The 19,757-nt window shown below is 38.3% G+C and overlaps 1 protein-coding gene across 1 annotated transcript; it reads left to right on the top strand.

Annotated features, from left to right (window-relative positions):
* The first annotated feature begins 682 nt into the window (after positions 1-682).
* LOC306872480 (importin subunit alpha-4-like) lies at positions 683-19,450 on the top strand. Its single transcript, XM_079421051.1, has 17 exons — positions 683-795; positions 7,479-7,523; positions 9,938-10,027; positions 10,121-10,150; positions 10,320-10,372; positions 10,822-10,917; positions 11,492-11,577; positions 11,695-11,781; positions 12,222-12,391; positions 14,383-14,427; positions 14,809-14,940; positions 15,019-15,147; positions 15,337-15,441; positions 15,644-15,715; positions 15,801-15,963; positions 16,149-16,243; positions 16,888-19,450. The coding sequence occupies exons 1-17, from the start codon at positions 727-729 to the stop codon at positions 16,984-16,986; spliced, it is 1,566 nt and encodes a 521-aa protein (XP_079277177.1). The 5' UTR covers positions 683-726; the 3' UTR covers positions 16,987-19,450.
* The last annotated feature ends 307 nt before the right edge of the window (positions 19,451-19,757 follow it).

Here is a 19,757-nt window from a genome sequence, read left to right on the forward strand (position 1 = left end):
AGATGTAGAGTTCCCTATCCTCACCATCTGTGGTCGGTTTGTGAGAAAGTCCCTGATCCAGAAACACAGTGAAGCTGATAGTCCCAGGTTGTGGAGCTTCAGTGCCAGCTTGTCCGGGAGAACAGTATTGAAAGCTGAGCTGAAGTCCACGAAGAGCATCCTAACATAAGTGTTGGGGTGCTGCAGGTGTGTCATGGCTGTGTGGAGTGCTAATGCGACAGCATCCTCCGTAGAGCGGTTCTTCCTGTAGGCGAACTGAAGGCTGTCGAGACCAGCAGGGATAACGTCTCTGATGTGGTTAAGGAGGATCCTCGCGAAGCACTTCATGATTACCGGGGTCAGGGCAACTGGGCGATAGTCATTGAGGCAGGTGGCGACTGAATTTTTTGGCACAGGCACAATGATGGAGGTCTTGAGGCAGACAGGGACCATAGCAAGCTGAGGGACAGGTTGAAAATGTCCAGGAAAGTAGTCAGCATTTGACATTAAAGTTAACCTAAGACAAGAACGCATTTTGGGTTTAGGACAACTTTGATGAAAGGTTTTGAGCCACTTCAAATGTTGACTAGTATATTTACGTAAAATTAAGGTTCAATGAGTCGTGACTCGTGAACCGGTTCATTAAAAGATCCGACTCAGATCTGATTCAGTGACGAATCGGAGAGCGCTACACCCCGCTCCTCCCGTCGGTCGGGACTACAGACACACACACATACACACAGAGCCATGGCCGAGAACGCCGGCTTGGAAAACCATCGCATTAAGAGCTTTAAAAACAAGGGGCGAGATGTGGAGGTAAGTCCGCCAGAGACCTTGGACTCTGGGTTTTATTTCAGTTCATTTCCTCGCTGTGGTTCTGGTTTTATGGTGTCGGATCGGAGCGGGTGTTTGTGGATCCAGCAAGAGCATCATGCGGAGCGGGCGCGGCCTAGATAGAGGCCTCTTTGAACACATTTGCCTTCAATATTCACCAGCTCATCGTGGTTTATACACGGTCTTGATTATGTATAGCGCTTTATTTAGTAGTGTGACATCAAGACGGGTTTGTTTATTAGGACGGTTTAGTGGCTCAGCTGTTAATTTTTAATTTTAAATTACGCTGAGCCAAAACATGCAGAGTTATCGTGTTAGCATGTGTGCTAACGGCTAACTGGTTAGCAGGCAGCAGATTAATCGCCCAGCAGCCCGTTTATTCGTGTTTTTTCGGTACCCATACTTTTAGCATTCATGTATAGAAGATAAACACCCTAAACAATATCACATAGTAGGACATACAACTTGCGAACAAGATATATGCGACAGAGACAGGTGTGTTAACCGGCTTTAGCAATCTCTCCAGAACTGAACTAATGACCAGTCATACCTCAACATCTGACCTCTTTATTGCTCGTTTAGTCACGCCAGGTTGACAAGCCTGTTGTAGTTGATTTTAGTAGACGTGTTCTTTGATTAGAGCTGTTTGTGGTGTTTTAATAAAGATGTCATTGTGAAAAGACAGCTGCTTCACATCTTTTCCTCTTCAGTCAGATTGCCCTTTGGTGTGGCAGTTAGCATATAAGCATTACCTGTAGATACACCAGAGCTAAATAAACATGATTTTATTGCCTTCAAACTGGAATGGAGACCTCCAGACGGTCGTGGTCCTGACTGCATACCCCAGTGTAGGCTGTAACAAGGCGACCTAGAAATACTAGCAAGCCAGGTTGTGCAGTAAGACGGTAGATTATATAATGCAGCAGTGGAGTTTTTTTTGGCCACTGATGGCTTGAAACTAGACGACTAAAGATATAATGTAATTTTTATACTCTTATGTTTAAGTTTTATGACATGCCTTTTGGCTAACTCCTCAGGGGTAGGTGATGTGATATTTAAATTTTAAACCAGGTTATTTATATTCATCACTTACCAGGCAGTGATAGACATCACAAAATAGACTACACCAAATTTCATAATCCTCAAATTTCATAATCCTCAATATCTCCACAAAATAAATGACTCCAGCCTACAACTAATATAAGCATATCAAACTTTATCCACTCACTTATTCAATATACTATATAGAAAATCTCTATATGGTCTCCCCGCTATATAAAGTTGTATATATATATATATTATATCCAGATTTATCCAACTTTACTTGCATACATACTCACGTAAAACTATATAGTAAATCTCAACTGCTTGATTGTTTATATTACACAAATCATGTATTATTGTCCTTCTCTAATTTGTGAAGTATGACTATAAAGCAATAAAATATTATAAACATCATGATTTTCTGTTGCTGCTTTGAAAAAATGTTTATTGTGAAAAGTACTATACAAATAAAATTGACTTTATAACCGAATGCAGGCAATTAAGTTTGAAACAGCAGCTCTCTCATCAAATGTCATCTTTAACCCAGAGGACCAACGTAATGAGCATTCAAAGTCACTTTCAAATGAGTAGTATAAAAGTTAAGGTGCTGCGATCATATTTATAATGAACTCATTTACTCTCATACCCTGTTGATACTAGACATCATTATCATCATCTGCCATGGGCTCATACAAGTGACCCCAGAGGCCTCCTTCAAGATTAACTGTGTGAATTGACTGTGACTGTAGGGTGCTGGTGTGATTCAGCCGTCAGACACGCATGGCTTTGGACCAGGCCGGCAAAGCTGTCGCCCTTCTGCAGCTATTCCCGGAATTTGCAAACCAGATTCAGATTTCTCATCTTGTGTTCCTATAAGAGCGAAGGACTCGTGCACAGTGGCTCAGCTGACCTATTTGATGTGGCCAGCAATGGACTGTGGAACTGTGGGATACTTTGACTCATTAGCTGCTAGATTTAGCCCATAACAAGAATGTAATCGTGGCTAACCAAGAGAGTAACAAGTGCTTCTGTGTTTTGCATTTGCTAAGTGGCTGTGGAAAAAGAAACAAAGACGTTTGATTATGTCACACATTCTCTTTATACAAAGATCAAAGAGTTCATATTCAAATTGGCACAATATTCAAAAAACCTTTGGGATTGAATTATAAGAGTGTTGACACAGAATTCACAATTTGATTTGCATTCATGAGCTCTTGATTCGATTCATTGTTGATTCATTTAGATATATATTCGATGGAGTACGTCAATTTTTTTTAAAGGAAAAAAAATCACTAGTTGTACGTTATTGTGATATTAATGTTTTACATTTACAAAAGTGTCCAAACTATTAAATTTCATTGCTATTTATTTTTTTTAAATAATAATTAGCACTTGTATGCAAACATTTGAGTTGCACGTAAGGCAATTTTTATATTTAGTAATGTAATTGTTTCTACTCTAGTCATTGGTCAGACAAACATTGCGACATGACTAGTAGGTTCAAATGAGTGTAATTTGGAATACAGTGCATATAATTAGAAAAATGGTCCTCTATAGTTATTATTTATGCAACTTATTGTTTTCAAGCTGCTACTTTAATGCCTTTACACAGTGCAAATGACATGTCAGTAAATTGTTCTGTTTCAAAATACCTTCTGATGTTCATTCATGCTTATTTCATGCTATAGCTAATAATAAGGAAGAGAGATGATCATCCACTGCTTCATCGTTTGTTGATTTTTGTGATTGAAAGTGACAGAATTTGAAAGCTGAGACCCTTTTCTTATCACAACTAACAAAACAAAGCTTACTGGGATAACTGGATTGCAGGTGTGTTACAAATGATGTTGTAGTAAAGTTTTGTTCATGCATCAACGTTAAACAGCCTAGAGTTAAAGATCGATCTTGGGATTTAAGACTCAATATTGAGATAATTAAAATAAAGATTGTCAACTCAGCCATACTGATTTATTTGAAGTCCTTCCCTCTGTAAGCCTACATCCTGCTGTTTTGCATTTTTCAGATGCATTAGCTAAATCATGTGCAGGTAATTTGTATAATATTTACTCATTTACTTTAAAGCAACTTACAGTTGCATTCAAGATAAACATTTTATCAGTATGTGTTTTCCTTTGGAATCGAACACATAGCTTTGCTGTTGCTTGCTGCATGGTCAAAAAATGAGTCAGGCCTGATGTTTGTGGCTATTATGCGGTCAGCCTATTTATTAGTATGTCATGGACCTAACAGCAGTGAGACGTTGGCAACCAGACAAGCACATGCACACATACTGTGTCATTATGCTGGTCTCTAGAGTGCCAAACTGTCATGTCACCAGCGATGCATCGCTCTGCTGACTCCTGGAGTGCTTCCTCTCAGCTCTGCCCTCCTGTCATTCTGCTGTGACTCACACATATTGCATGCGCCGCTAAAATACCATTCATGTTGAGACTCCAGGAATCCGCTTTGTGCTGAGAATTTCTTCATTTTATTTGGTTTGCTGAAATGGGCCGAGATGTGACCTAGTGTTAGTTCAACTTTGAGCCATGGTGCTTTTGCAGGTGAAACAAGTTTGAATCTGGTATTAATTGAAATAGTTTTCGGTGCAATGCACTCTTAGTCACTATGATTTGAAGTGCCAATGCCAAATGCATAAATTGAACTTTCTTTGCATTTCTTATAGTTAAAAAGTCATTAGGAAATAAACTTTTCTGTTTCCCTTTCTTGTTTGTCTGGTTCGCTTTACTTCAACATTCCCCCGTCCATGGCTTTTGGATTGCATAAGGCACAGTATGGGTTTGCTGTAACACATTGGTCTCAAACTCAATTCTTGGAGGGCTACAGCTCTGCACAGTTTAGCTCCAACCCTAATCAAACACACTTGATCCAGCTAATCAAGCTCTTCAGGATCACTAGAAACTTCCAAGCAGGTGTGATTTGGAGCTGGTTGGAGCTAAACTGTGCAGAGCTGCGGCCCTCCAGGAATTGAGTTTGAGACCAATGCTGTAACATGAACTAGGATGCCCAGTCACAAGATCAAATCCGATCCGTCCCACCATCCCCACCACACAGCAAATGCAGTCTTTACATCATTGGCTGCTGATGTTTTTCTTTTTCTTTCTATGTCCCATTGAAGTTATACTTCAAAATATTATTTAAATAATGCCGTAGAACTACTTGTGATGGATGGTCTGTCCATCTTTTGGAATAAAGTCAGCATAAAATTAAAATTCACACTATTTTCTAAATGCATGTTACATTCATATCCATCCATATTTAATTTTGTTTTATGAATTAGACTTTGTAATGTTTAATCATATTGTCATTACTGGGTCTTCTAGTGAAAATACTTTTTTCTAATGCATGTCTGCTGATTGAAATTTGTTACAAAAATACAGTTGGTTATATCTGTGAAGTTAAACAGCTGGGAAAGAAATCGCATGTTTATATTAGATCTAGGGGTGTCCCCGACTAAGGATTTTCATAGTCAAATCGGAATTTTCGAATCTTGCTGATATTCGACTGCTAGTCGATTCATATGTTTGGGGGCGGGGCAAAAATACATTAGTCAAGTCAGACACAGACGTTAACACACGGAAAACGTGTAACGGAGACTCGCAGATACAAACGGGCTAAATGTTTTATGTTTTGGTTAAAAGATAAACGTCAGCGAAACCCTAAGAATTCACAACATTTTATTTACAATAGTGCTCTCATTATAACATTATGACGGTAGTTATTAATGTTCTGCATTTCTGTTTTGAGCTGCGCACGCTGAAGATGACCAGTAGAATGAAGCTTTTGATAGCAGGTTTTTAATCAAAGGGATTTAACTCATCATTTATCTCAGCCAACCTATAGAATACGCTTCGTTATTTATACAACAATGTTAATATTACGAGTTATAGGCTATCTGCACAAAATGCACGTCATGAATGTGTCTGCTCGGCTCTGAATGAACTCTTTTGTGGACGTGTTCTTCAGCTAAACTCTAAAACTTCACAGCGTTTTATTATAATAGTGCTCTCATCATAATGTTATGTATATGACAGTCCCAGTCATAGTTGTTAATACTCTGCATTCATTGTTGTTTGTCCTGCTCGCGCTGAAGAGATAATCACCGTACCCCAATGAAGCGCTTTACTGCAGGGCAACTCAACCAAATGCATCATATATGAGATGAATAATATATACATGATATATAAACTGGCTGAAATGTTTTGAAATCGGTAAGTTGTACCCTACCTGATCGAAAAAAGTCCAGTCTTGCACTCAATTTGAGTCTCGTTAAAGATTTAAATCCCTGCTGCCAAGATGCTCCTCTGTGGGTCACGGATTATGGAAAGTGAAACTTAAATCTATAGGGGTGGTTGGATTTATTCACGCATGTTAAAATATTTATTTGAAGCTTCTTTCTTTTCAGATTCTTATTTACAGCATTATTTTAATAGGCTGTATATTAACTTATTGTGAGAAATCAAAGATTTGAGCACCCCCATATTTCCAAAATGGCATGATCATAACACCCGCGAATATTCGACTGTGAGATTGGGAGTCGAATCAGGCTCCTCCTATCGAAGCATCGACTCGTCAACTATTCGGAGGCACCCCTAATTAGATCTGTGTATTAAGTGGCAGCAGCATAATATACAATACCTACACTACTGTCTATGCTGATAATATGACCCAAACAATAAAATAAAAACAGAAAATCACACGCTGCTCTTGACTGAATAACATCTATACATCTTGAGTGCTGCTTTTAAATGCTCTAGTGTGAAGATAAACATGGCGGATTGTGTGCAGCTCACTCAGGCTGGGGGGGGGGGTCTCTCTGCTAATACGGCAGAGTCCGTAAACAATTGTGGGTGGGGGATATAAAATGTGATGTCACATTTTACAGATTCTGCAAACCGCTTGTTTTGAAACACTGCGTAAGTTTTATGGGGATTGAAAAAAGAGCAGGTGGATTTTTATCATTATAGGGTTGTTGTGTACACACACACTGGCAACACACATTTATGTTCAAACGACATGTAAAAGTGAATTTTGCATAATAGGTGTCCTTTAAAATCAAGTCCCTACCTTTTTTTTTTCTTTTTCGATAACCTGTTACACTTGGCTGTAGCTATATCACAATTTGGAAGAAAAATGTGTGGCTTTGATGTGTTTGTTGTTCCAGACACGTCTGGTGCAGATGTGTGCTCTATTTGGGTTTTGAGCAACAGTTCTAATAGAATGGCCACAAAATGTGATTGTCTAAATGGAGGAGTGAGTGACAGCTGGGTTCTGCTGTCACCATGGTTACCACGGTTGGTTGCCTCTTTGTTCTGTTGGAGTGGCCAGACTTTAGTTGCCAATAATGTTGCATTTTGTTTCAATCGTTACAGCCCATTCAATTTTACAATGTGTGAACGAATCACTTGTGGATTTGAACAAAGTTAAACCAAAGTATTAATCTGGCAAGCACCCATAATGTTCTAGCACGCAAGGGCACCTTTTCTTCATAAAATGTTATATTTTAGCAGTTATCTTAGAAATGTGTTCGTTTTTGTCACTATTTTATAAATTAGATATGTTGTACTGTAGTTAACTCATCTATTTCTTTCATTGTTTTTCAGACGATGCGAAGACATCGCAATGAAGTGACGGTAGAGCTGAGAAAGGTAAGTTTGCAATAAATGTGAAGTCTGTCATAGTTACAGATTGTAGCTTTCCCCCGGATATAGGTATTAAAGCTACAGTGTGCAGCTTAACATTGTGTGCTGATGCAATACATGTGACTCATCAGAGAATGTTGGATGAAATAAACCAGACTTGGAACACTGGATTCTCATCCTCTTTAGGGTTTTTTTTTCCCCATTCCTAAATAACTATGTGCATTCTCAGCAGCAACATTAAGCTCTGTGTATTGTAGTGATTCAGTGTGCACTTGAGATTTGTGTATACTGCCTGAATAGTTTCTCAGTCTCATTTAGGGCTGGGCTGTAAAGCTAAAACAATTCTATTGATATTTTTCTCTTTTTTTGGCAATACTTACTAGCATTATTTATGTATTTGCTCTGAAATGGTATGAAATGATCTGTGAACTTTAGTCACTGATGCATCGTTTAAAATGTATTCATCAAAATGATTCACAGATGTTCTAATGCCATCTCTGATTTATCAACAACAAAAATATTGCAATTTAGTACTGTTTCAATTCTCTTGAAAAGTGTTTTGCAATGTAGCTTGTAATTTTGTTACCAGTGAACTCTTCAGTACATATTCGATGGCCCAGTTCTAATATCATTCACCCAGTATAATTTTTGAGATGTCACATGCAGTTCTGCTAACTGGCCCACCTTGTGATAATCTCTTGACGTCACTCCGAGAATTTACTTGCAGTTTCAGTGTTGTGTGTGTGTGTGTGTGTGTGTGTGTGAGATGATGTGATTGTGTGGGTACATCGCTGCAGGAAATAGAGGAGCATCTGTAGTTCAAATATGGCCTGGGCAGGGAGCTTTCTCAAGTCTCTTCATGCATTGCAGTAAACTTAAGCAGGCGGTGATTGCATGTAAACAAATATTTAAATGCATTTGGTATTTGGAAAATGTTTATTTCAAACCAATTAAACAGATTGACTAGTTGACTATACAATAGAAATAGATGTGTATATATATGGATTATAAAACAACAACATAATTTCTTTCTGTTGAAGCCTTCTCATGGCTTTGTTCTCTCGTCCGGTGAGCTGTTTCTGTTGGAGATCTGTTTACGCTTACAGTATTTGGGTCACGCCATCCATGGTCATGATGGGGCCCCTGGCTGGCTGCACCCCAAGAAGAAGGGCTGTCATGAGGGGCTTCCCTCGTCACACACATCTCTCTATTCCTGTTGGCAAGGAACTCAGAACCTCGCTAGAACTATTTGTGTTTTTGTGGGTTTCTACATCTATTAAAAAACTGCAACAGCTCCCTACTTGAGAATGTAGCATGTCATCACCAGAAGCAAAGTTGCCAGAAGTCTCTGACAAAGTCCATTAGTACAAATGGATACCAGAATGCTTTGTGTCACAGTCTGAGTGAGTAGAAATCCCTTGTTGTTGGTCTACTAGGCCAGAGTTGATGTGGAGCAGAAGTTTAGTCCTACAGCCTTGATGTTGTTGATGCATTTGGTGCTGGATTGGGTGACACAGCGAGGCCTGTCCATATTAGGCAGTTACACTGTCAGCCCAGAGGAATCGGACAGAATTCTGCTGTACCGCTCTGTGCATTTGTGCGCGATGCATTCCTCTTTGCATTCCTGTTTGCTCCAACATTAGAGTCACAGACCACTCACTTTCACATTATTTTTCTCACACTGCGTAGAACCAGAAGTTACTTTGTGTTCCATTTCGTCAGTTGCCTTTTTCAAGGGTTTGGTTAATGTGCTGTTGAATTATATTTCATAGGCAATATCATGAGAAAATAGAAGACTGAGTAAAAATAGAAATACTTCCTCCTCCTGTGATTTAAAAAAACAATTATTCAGACTACGCTGTAAGAGTGACTTGTTCTGAAACTGTTAGACTTCAAAATCCAACCAAAAACTGAAACATTAGCCCATAACTGTCCACAATTTAATTTGTCAACTTATTTGTTCTGATCTTTACCTACTTGAGATGTAGAACAACCATCAACATTAAAAAGCTGACTGTGTGTAGTTCCTTCTCAAGTTCTCAGTGTTAAAAATGTGCAGCTGATGTTCATATTTAGAAAGGTTAAAATATAAAATCATTTCATTCTGATACATTGTATTGAGGAAGAGGTCTGATGTCTTGAAGATGCAGCAGAAAAAGCAGCCTGTTTGATTTCACGGTTCTTAGAGGAAAAAAGTATGACATGCAGATTGTTCAGTAAAAATAAATACACCTTTGTTAAATATACATGACATTAATCAACACATGAGATGGTGGGTTTTCTGATTTCCTCAAATGCATCGAGTTTGTAAAATCACAGATAGGTTTGTATTTAAGAGATGCATGATCTCATGATGCATTTAGTAAGTGCAAGTTATCACAGAGAACCTGGTATTTATTTGATTTTCTCAATCTGTACAGAACAAAAGAGACGAGCATCTCCTGAAGAAACGAAACGTTCCACAGGAAGAAAGTCTGGACGACTCTGATGTGGACTCTGATTTAAAAGGGGTAAGAGGCTTTCTTCTCATTTGATCTCACTCCATATCTTCCATTTTTTCTTTATATATTTTGTCTAACCTTTCCTCTCCATTTTCTCATCAGCAAAATGTAACGCTAGATGCCATCTTACAGGTAAGATTCCAGCATGTGTTGATGTTAAATGGTGGTGAGAAGAGAGGCATTAACTCTGATAAATAACCGATTCAGAGGGTCAGCGCACACATCAGCACTACACTTCACAAAGTGTGTGTGGGTGTGAGCGGCCGCTTCTTCCTCTCATTCTCCATCTTTTTCACTACAGAATGCCACCAGTGACAATGCGGTGGTGCAGCTCAGTGCAGTGCAAGCAGCCAGGTAAAGTGTTGTGATATGTATATGAAAAGATTTGCATTTGTTACACAATGCCTTCTAAAAGGCATCTACATCTTTCATAACCTTGAAACAACTTGGAACAAAATGTAATACTTAATACTCATTCCTGGTGTTTATGTATATGATTTTTCAGTAAATGTGAATCTAAAGAAGCAAAGTTTAAGACCTGCACTAATTTCATTCCTTGTTGAATGTCATAAATAAATGTTACATTTTGATGTTAATATTTTATATAGAGCTGAAATATCAGCTGAATGTGAAAAGCCTAACACAAAACAGAAAACTGGCATACTCTTTTAATTATGCTTGCAATTACATTTAATTAAATATTTTTGGCTGGGTTGGTCACTTTGAAATAAATTGCATTAACACTGCTGGCATGTATTTGGAGTGCTGAAATATGCTTGTTTTTCTCGTTTCTGTCCTTATAGAAAATTGCTCTCAAGTGACAGAAATCCCCCCATAGACGACTTGATAAAATGTGGAATCCTTCCAATCTTAGTCCAATGCCTGGACAGGGATGACAAGTGAGTTACCACATGGCACTGAGTCATTCTAAACTTAATTAATGGATCCTTTAATTGTGCTGTTTGTGTACAAACATGTGTCAGAGCTCTGCTGGTATAGAAAAAGAGTATGAGATAAAAGAGTAACGGATAAGAGAGGGTGAATGTTAGATGGACAGAGTTCCTCAGGTGAGATGTCAGAGTGGACTGTGATCCTCAAGAGCTGTTCTCAAAAAATTGTTGCGTGTCTTTGTCACATTTTTCACCCATGATGAGTTTGCATCCCTGTCAGTAAGATTTATTCAACAAAAATATTAAGCATTATAATATTAACTGTTTTCAACGTTGATAATAGAAATGAGTCATGTCTGACTCGAAATGAGCCATTAACTGTTACTGTGTTTGTGTACTTTAAAAAAAATGCTTTTAAAGGTCAGTTCTGGCTACAAACACAGAATCTTGTGGGAAAGTCCTATGGAGCCCAATTCAGACTATCACAGAAGGTCACTCTAAATTCAGAGTGGTCAGAAGCAGTGTTGTTTACCCACCACCTCAAAAACATCTGAACTTGCTTGTCTCTCTCTTTCTTCATCAGTCCTTCATTGCAGTTTGAAGCTGCCTGGGCCTTGACCAACATTGCATCAGGGACGTCTGCGCAGACACAGGCAGTGGTCAAATCCAGTACGTTGTTTGGACAGGCTTTCCTCTACTGGATCAGCCTGTTTTGACTTCATCTGTTCTGTGTGTAGCTGATTGGTGTGTGTTCTCCTCTCATTCTCTCGCTCTCTGTCTGTGTAGATGCTGTCCCATTGTTTTTGAGACTTCTCCACTCTCCACATCAGAATGTGTGTGAGCAGGCCGTGTGGGCGCTGGGAAACATCATTGGTGAGTAACTGTGAAATGTCCTCACACTGTTACTGCCTCTGAAATTTGTAACTAAGAAAGAGTGAAACCAGTGAGGCAGTAAGTTTGATAGACCTTTTTTTTTTTTTCTCATTCTCCTGGCAACAAAAACTCACTGAGCAGTAATATGTGAACTTTTGGATGTCATGCCTTGAGCAGCTGCTACATGCATATTGGTGGCGTTAACACATTGAAAGCTGTTTGTTCAACCAACATTAAACTAATTTAGTAATCTAATTTTGCAAGCTATACTTGCATTGCACCACCTATAGTACTGGAGTACTAAGGTTGTTGTATAAGTTGTCTTTAAAATTTAAACTTTAAATTTGTCCCCAAAATGCTGTTCCATATTTTGAGAGTTGTAACAGCTGGGATGGTTATCAGAACTTAACCCATGTGTTTGTTTTATGGGCCCTGTGCAGGTGATGGGCCTCAGTGTCGAGATTACGTTATCTCGCTCGGTGTGGTTAAACCTCTCTTGTCGTTTATAAATCCTTCCATCCCCATAACCTTCTTGAGAAACGTTACCTGGGTCATTGTCAACCTGTGCCGAAACAAAGACCCACCCCCACCTATGGAAACAGTACAAGAGGTGAGGAGTGTGTGTGTGTGTGTGATTGTATGTGCATGTACTGAGTAAAATGAATCTATGAATTGTTCAGTTGAATATTGTATGGTAAAGAACAACTTCAGGCATTTTTTGGTAATCTAAAATAATGCTTGGTCTATGGCTGTATGAGTGATTTGTATCAGGGTTTCCGCGGGGTCTTAAAAAGTCTTAAATTCAGTTGCATCAAATTTAAGGCCTTAAGTCTTAAATTGTACAAGAAAGTCTTAAATTTGGATACGGAAAGACAAGAATTGCGATATGGCTGAATGTGACAATTAAACTTCAAAAGGCTATGATTTTATTAACTAAACATGAGCGCTGCAAGTTCAAAGTCCGGTGCTGCGCTGCTTTGTGTAATTTACTGTCTTTACCAGGAAAACCGTTATATTTCAGCCAAACGCGACATGCTGGCAGAGAATGAATCTAACAGGTTATGAACTAGTGCACGTACGAGTGCCTTCTTTCACTGCACGATTCAGTATAATAAAATACATTTAGAATGATCACATTATTTAAGAAATGGGGGCAGAAAATGTATAGCCTATATTTATATCATTTCATATAGTTAATATCACACGAAGAGTGCCATTTTATTTTTTTTCTCCAAAAATAGATTACAAATGTGATATTGATTTTATGCAACAGTTCAATAAACAAGAAGTTTTAGACACCATATTGCCTGTTTTTGCTCTATTTCTACAACAAAAATAATTCCAAACACAGCCACAGCACTGTTTTGTGTCTCTGAGCAACATGACAGTGATTCGTTCCTGAAGGGAACAAAACATTATTAATGCATTTGTAACTGCAGGTTAGTATTCTATGTCCCTCTGAGCTGCATTAAAGAGTGTAAATACATCTAAATGCCACTTCAGATGCATTGCAAATTTTGTTGATACTGATTTCATTTGCTTGGTAACAACCCAAATGCAATAATTTGACTCAAAAGATGATGCGCACTTTTAGAAAAAAATGGCTTAAAGGTAAAAATGCCCATAAAACGTGTTGGAAAAGATTAATTTCTATCACTGATGTGAACTGACCACAGAGAATATGAAGAATATAAAAAAAAATTCAAGAGTCAGCTGTCCATTTGTAATCTTTAAGATACCAGCACAATAACACACTCAGCAAAATATCGTCTAATTATCGTTATCGATAAAATCCCAGAAAATATCAAGATATAATTTTTTTGTCAATTTCGCACGCCCCCAATTCATGTTATTTAATTTATATAATAATTTACTGATAATTATTCAAATCAATATTATTAATACTTTCGACTTATCCATTTTCTTAAAATTGGTTTAAAGGCTGAAATGTAAAGTTTATCATTTTATAAAACTTTTTGTTTTTGTGCGGTACTATAGACATTTCTCTGCCCCGCTCATATGGTATTAATTTTATTTGTGCAGGTCTTAAAGGTCTCAAAGTCTTAAATTTGAGCTTAAAAATCCTGCAGAAACCCTGTGTATGTATGAAGGACTTTATAAACTGGCATTTAATCCAATAAAGTACCACTATGTCACAATATCTTAGAGTGTGCAAGATATTATGTGTCAAGAAATATTTCTTCTTTAGACTCTCCTCTCTTAATAATCTGAAGTGTCTCTCCTTTCAATTTAGTATCTGTTCAGTCTGTGCAGATATTATGCTGTGTAATCGACATGCCAATATTTTTTCTCATTTTTCTTTTCTCTTGTCTGTAACGTGGAGGTGTAGCTTTGAGCTGAAAGGAACATATTGTACCTCCTGCTGCTAAGAAATCATTAGACTGTGTTCTCACTCTCTCTGTGTGTGTGTGTGTGTGTGTGTGTGTACGCGTGCATAACAACTGTTTCATAAATGGCAAGCCTAATGAATAATCTGTTGTCCTACAGCTGATTTCATGTTTACACGCGGTTTGCTTATTCTCTCAGTCTGGTGGTTTAAACTAAAACATTAATTTCTAAAATTCTCTTTTTCGCTCACAGATTCTTCCTGCCCTTTGTGTACTCATATATCATACAGATATAAATGTAAGTACAAGATATACATTTGTTTTTTGTTTTTTTTTAAAGTGTTGCTTTTAATTACATAAATAGTATCGTAAATTTGGATTTAGCAGTTAATTAACTGGCTGATTTACATTATTCTTAAGTTATGGCACAAAAATTATTCTATTGCTTTGAGGGGATTCTTTTTGCAATAATGATCAGCTCCCATTTTTCTCAATTATTATACGACTTCTTATCAAATAAGTACATTAACATAAGATATTATTTTTTAAATCCTCTAAAAAAAGAAGGAAAGTTGTCAATTTAACCCCTCAGTGTTAAAACACTCTGAGAGCTATGTAATGAATGGTAGAAACTGAGTCTGTTCACATTTTAAACACTAAAATCTCCTTCTTCCTCTAGATTCTGGTAGACACAGTGTGGGCTCTGTCATATCTGACAGATGGAGGTAACGAGCAGATTCAGATGGTAATAGACTCAGGTGTCGTCCCCTTCCTCGTTCCACTGCTCAGCCACCAAGAGGTCAAAGTTCAGGTAAAAATAATACTTTTTATACACATTAAAAACAACACAATGCCATTATCTAAAAGTGTTTATGCATCCTCTGTTCAGACTGCGGCTCTGAGAGCGGTGGGGAACATTGTAACAGGGACGGATGAGCAGACTCAGGTGGTGCTCAACTGTGATGTCCTCTCTCACTTTCCCAACCTGCTCACACACCCCAAAGAGAAGATCAACAAGGTGAGACAGACAGACACACACACACACATCCCATCTGATCCCATTTGTGTGAAATGTAATCACGATTATGAAACCCAAACATTTACTTGTCTAATTTCACAAATGTCTCCAGAAATCTCCCCAGTCGTGGTGTAAGCACTGTGGCTCATGTTTAGAGTACATCTGTGATGTGTCTGTTCTTCCCTGCAGGAGGCAGTGTGGTTCCTGTCCAATATAACAGCAGGTAACCAGCAGCAGGTGCAGGCTGTAATAGATGCTGGTCTCATACCCATGATCATTCACCAGCTTGCCAAGGTAAGATGTTATCTGTATAGCCTGCTGTACATCCATATTTTCCCTTTTGCACTTTAATTTTAGCATTCATTATAGCTTTTAATTACAGATTTGCAGTACTTGCCACAGTATATAAAACGTGGGGTCCAACGTCTTGAGACCGATAGTGAACATGCTATATGCAATAAACAGTGCTTGGTCTTTAATGTGTTCTTCTAAACAGGGTGATTTTGGAACACAGAAGGAGGCTGCATGGGCCATTAGCAACTTGACAATAAGTGGAAGAAAGGATCAGGTATGAACCATTCCAGATGAATTTCTGTTTCCGAGCCACTTTCCTTTTCCTGCTTGTTCATTGGTTACCTTGATGTAATTGGCAGGTGGAGTACTTAGTGCAGCAAAATGTGATCCCGCCCTTCTGCAGCCTGCTGTCAGTTAAAGACTCTCAGGTGGTCCAGGTGGTTCTCGATGGACTGAAAAACATCCTCATCATGGCTGGGGAGGAAGCCAGCACAATTGCTGAGATCATTGAAGAGTGTGGAGGTAATGCATTAAGTATAGAACTGGGTAGTCCTTCATATTTAGACCTTCTCTTTTGGTTGTATTGCAATAAATGATCTGTAGATTAGTCCAAAATGATCACATATGCACATTCACTGATGTTTTTACTTTTGGAAAAAAAAAAAAAAAAAAAGATTGGCAGTATAATAATCTTTCTTCTGTTTCAGGATTGGAAAAAATCGAGAACCTACAGCAGCATGAAAATGAGGACATCTATAAACTTGCATTTGAAATCATCGATCAGTACTTTTCAGGAGACGATGTGAGTCACAATCTCTTGGTTCTTGGCATGTTTCTCTGTATAGTGCTTGATGCACTAGTGTGTTGTTGCTTGTGGGCTTTATTGGGGCTTTCGCACCCGAGGAACCTTTTGAAGTACTGGCAGAGGTAACCGCAGGAACTAGGAACTGTTTTATTTCTAGGAACTCTGTTTGAGGGAAATAAATTAGCTTGTGCTTCAGAGTAGGGTCTAAAAGAGTACTACTATAGGAACTACCAGCCTCGATGATATGTCACACTGCAAGTCGTTATAGGAGATTTAGTCAGATTTTTGTGCTCTTTCAAGCATAAATTGTGCGTTTACATTCCATCGACGTTATCATGAAACACAACAAAAACAATTCCAATCATGGCGTTCTCCATTTTACTGTTTGTTGACGTTTGTAAATTGCGTGAATAAAGAAAATCACTGAAAATCGGCCGCTTCAGAGTTCCTGCTGCGAGTGCGAATGCAACCAAGATAATGGCCCAAGGGGGAAATTGGTTCTCTAGGAACCACAATGTTGGCTAGTTCCTATAACTGAGTCTCTAAAACTATGTGGTGTGAAAGCCCCATTTGTTGGTGGTTCTGTCTAGATTTGAATTATGAGTAGCTATCTGGTTAGTAATGTCTGGTTCTGTTTCTAGATTGATGAGGACCCCAGCCTGATTCCTGAGGCCACCCAGGGAGGCACATTTAACTTTGATCCATCCTCCAACCTACAAACCAAGGAGTTCAAGTTCTAGACAACCGGAGCTTCGAACTTAGCAATGGTGGGTTTCCCAGCTGCTCCTCAACCCCTGCCACCTACTGACACATCATCTACCAACCACTCACTAACCAGAAAAACCAACCAATCACCATGCTCAGAAACGACACTCACTCACACAGAAGAAACTAGCACTGAAGGATCTGAGTCTCAACGCCGCTCAAAATATGGATGGATCTCAACAACCTCAAGACATGGAAGAAAAAAAGAACAAGACTCATTATACTGCAGTTGCCAAAAAAAAAAAAAAAAAAGGATATATATTTTGCTCTCTCACTCACGCACATAGGTGAGCATGAACAATAATAGGAACTTCTGTTGTTGTACCAGCCATCATATCAGCCAAGGAAGGTGAAAGAAAGAGTTATTCCTGAAATATAAAGGCAGGGATTTTCTTTTGTTTACAAGAAATTCCCTCCCTCGAAATGTTGCATTTCTGGTAATGATCTTAGAGTCTCAGCCAGACACCCAACTCGATACGTCCAGCCTCGACTGTGTTAAGCCATTTGGACCCCCTCCCTCATTCATCCGAAATCTGTGAACTAGCCTATAATGGGTTATTCCATGGAATGCTATTCAAATGTGGGATAACAATGTGTCTCTAAATATATGGTGTGCAAACAGAACTTAAATTATCGCCACCAATTTTTGCTTTTTCTTCATCTTGAAATTATGGATATTTACAAAACACTGAAGATAATGAAGATGAAAAAAAAATCATGTCAGAAGATCACACAAACTTGAATGGAGAAAATTTAATTTAAGGCAGTCAAGCACCCTCATTTTCGAAGTTCTGCAGCAATAGTGTAGTGGACATTCATTGTGCCGATCTTATTTTGGTTTGCAGTGGGACTGTCGGACATGTCAAAGGAGGATCCTATGTGATTTGTCAATTTGGCCAGGACTTTTAAAGGGCCGCCCCAGCCTTTGGAAGTTCTTTGAGATAACCATAACTGGTCTTTCTGCTTAACAATGGTGCTCTGGCAGTGCTTTTTATTTTCTGGATTCATCTTCTCTACTTCCTGTCTGTAAGCATAGTAATAAGTTCATTGGGATAAGCCCAGTTGTAACTGTTTGGAGGATATTTTCACTAAATCAGTGCATTTTGTCACTTGGTAGTCAAAACCACAAGAAACTTTGCAACAGTGATTGGATTGTGAATTCTTTTTTTGTTTTGATCAGTGGAGCTTCCGCTTTTGCAGTTTTTCCAGTCTTACCGCACACTTTTGGTTTTCCCGTTTTATTGCTTAATGTTAGCGGAGAGCGATGTTCGCTTAATTTTGACTATACAAGCAATGGGGAAATGAGATCCATGACATTGTGATTCTTTTTTTTGTTTAGTTGGTTTTTAATCTTATTTCACTTGCTACAAAACCTAATTGTACCAACTAAAATAAAAGTATATTTCTTGTTTAGGTATATAATGCGAAGCTACCACACTTAGTTCCACTAGACGTTGTTGGGACGCTACAGAACAATAATAACGTTGTGATTGATTTTCATCCAATAGGGGTAATTTTTTTTTGTTTTTGTTCAATTTTGGTTTAACTTTCATTCTGTAATGGCAAATGATGCCATTATTTTGGAAAATGGGCTTTCTTACTGTTGTGAGTGGATGTTTTTTTTTTTCCTGTGCATTAACTTGTAAAGGGATGTATGGGAAAAAATGCATTTGAACTAAAGTAGTTATGTTTGGGCCGCAAACTGCTGAAAAAGACGGTAAGGAAGCCGAAGGCAGCCCTGATCATTTTTGAATTAGCCATTATTGTTGAACAAAAAGAAAAAACAGGTTTGAAATTCATGAACCTATCTAGACAACTAGAAAACGAGCCACTTTAAAGAAGTTTTGTCTTGTATCAGAAATGGATACAAGCTTATTGCTTGTTGCAAGATTTTTACTTGCTAAAGAAAAAAAAATTAATCTAAAAAGCGACAGAATGCATTTTGGCCTCTGATTGTTTGTATGTTTTTATAAATTTTAGAACTGAATTTCTCTTTAAGGTGGCTCATCAGTATTTTTTTTTCAACTCTTGTGCATATTAAAGATAAAGAATGAGTTGAAATTCATTGTGCCTTTCTGTTTTTCATTTCAAAGCAACTAAAAAAAAGGTTCATAATGCCTACCACGTTGCATTGGAGCTGCTTCTAATATGGGGTCTTTTGGGTGTTATGTCTGCCTATCTCTGGACTTTATGATGAGACGTTGTCTGGAGTAGAGTATAATTCTTATTAAATTCTCCTCTAGTCTGCTGGCTGACTTGTAATTGATCCCCTTAACTTCCATTTTGCTCCCTTCTCATTCTTTTCATCTGGATCACAACTATCCACTTCCCCTCCCCACCACCACCTTTCTATGGCAACACACCTTTCACTCATCACTCCCTCAGGACGTGCTTTATGTATCAATGAACCTAACCAAAATAAACTTGCTGTTAGCCATCCTTTTTATTGCTCTCTTATGATTGACCTTCTGATGCTTTGGTGTCTCTTCTCTTTTACCTGTTACCTTTCCTTCTCGTCCCTGTTCTGTCATTTAATTTACCTTTTTCTATTCAGAAGTCTCTTTCTAATAAGTGCAGTGCTCAAAGTTGTTTCTCAAGTGAGCTTACAGAGAGATTGGCGCTAAAGCAGAACCACACCAGTCACCCAAGATGAACGAAGGTCTTACGGGTTTGGAACGACATGAGGGTGAGTGGTTAACGACATAATTGAAATTTTTGGGTGAACTAACCGCTTTGCCAAAACGTG

The sequence above is a fragment of the Barbus barbus genome, assembly GCF_936440315.1.
Source record: "Barbus barbus genome assembly, chromosome: 7".
In the NCBI taxonomy this organism is placed as follows: domain Eukaryota; kingdom Metazoa; phylum Chordata; class Actinopteri; order Cypriniformes; family Cyprinidae; genus Barbus; species Barbus barbus.

Bases quoted from the DNA above. Each gene is read 5' to 3' on its own strand.
- LOC306872480 (XM_079421051.1), top strand. From the start codon at position 727: ATGGCCGAGAACGCCGGCTTGGAAAACCATCGCATTAAGAGCTTTAAA. The intron at 796-7,478 runs GTAAGTCCGCCA...ATTGTTTTTCAG, and splicing joins ACAAGGGGCGAGATGTGGAG to ACGATGCGAAGACATCGCAA. The intron at 15,148-15,336 runs GTGAGACAGACA...TCTTCCCTGCAG, and splicing joins CCAAAGAGAAGATCAACAAG to GAGGCAGTGTGGTTCCTGTC.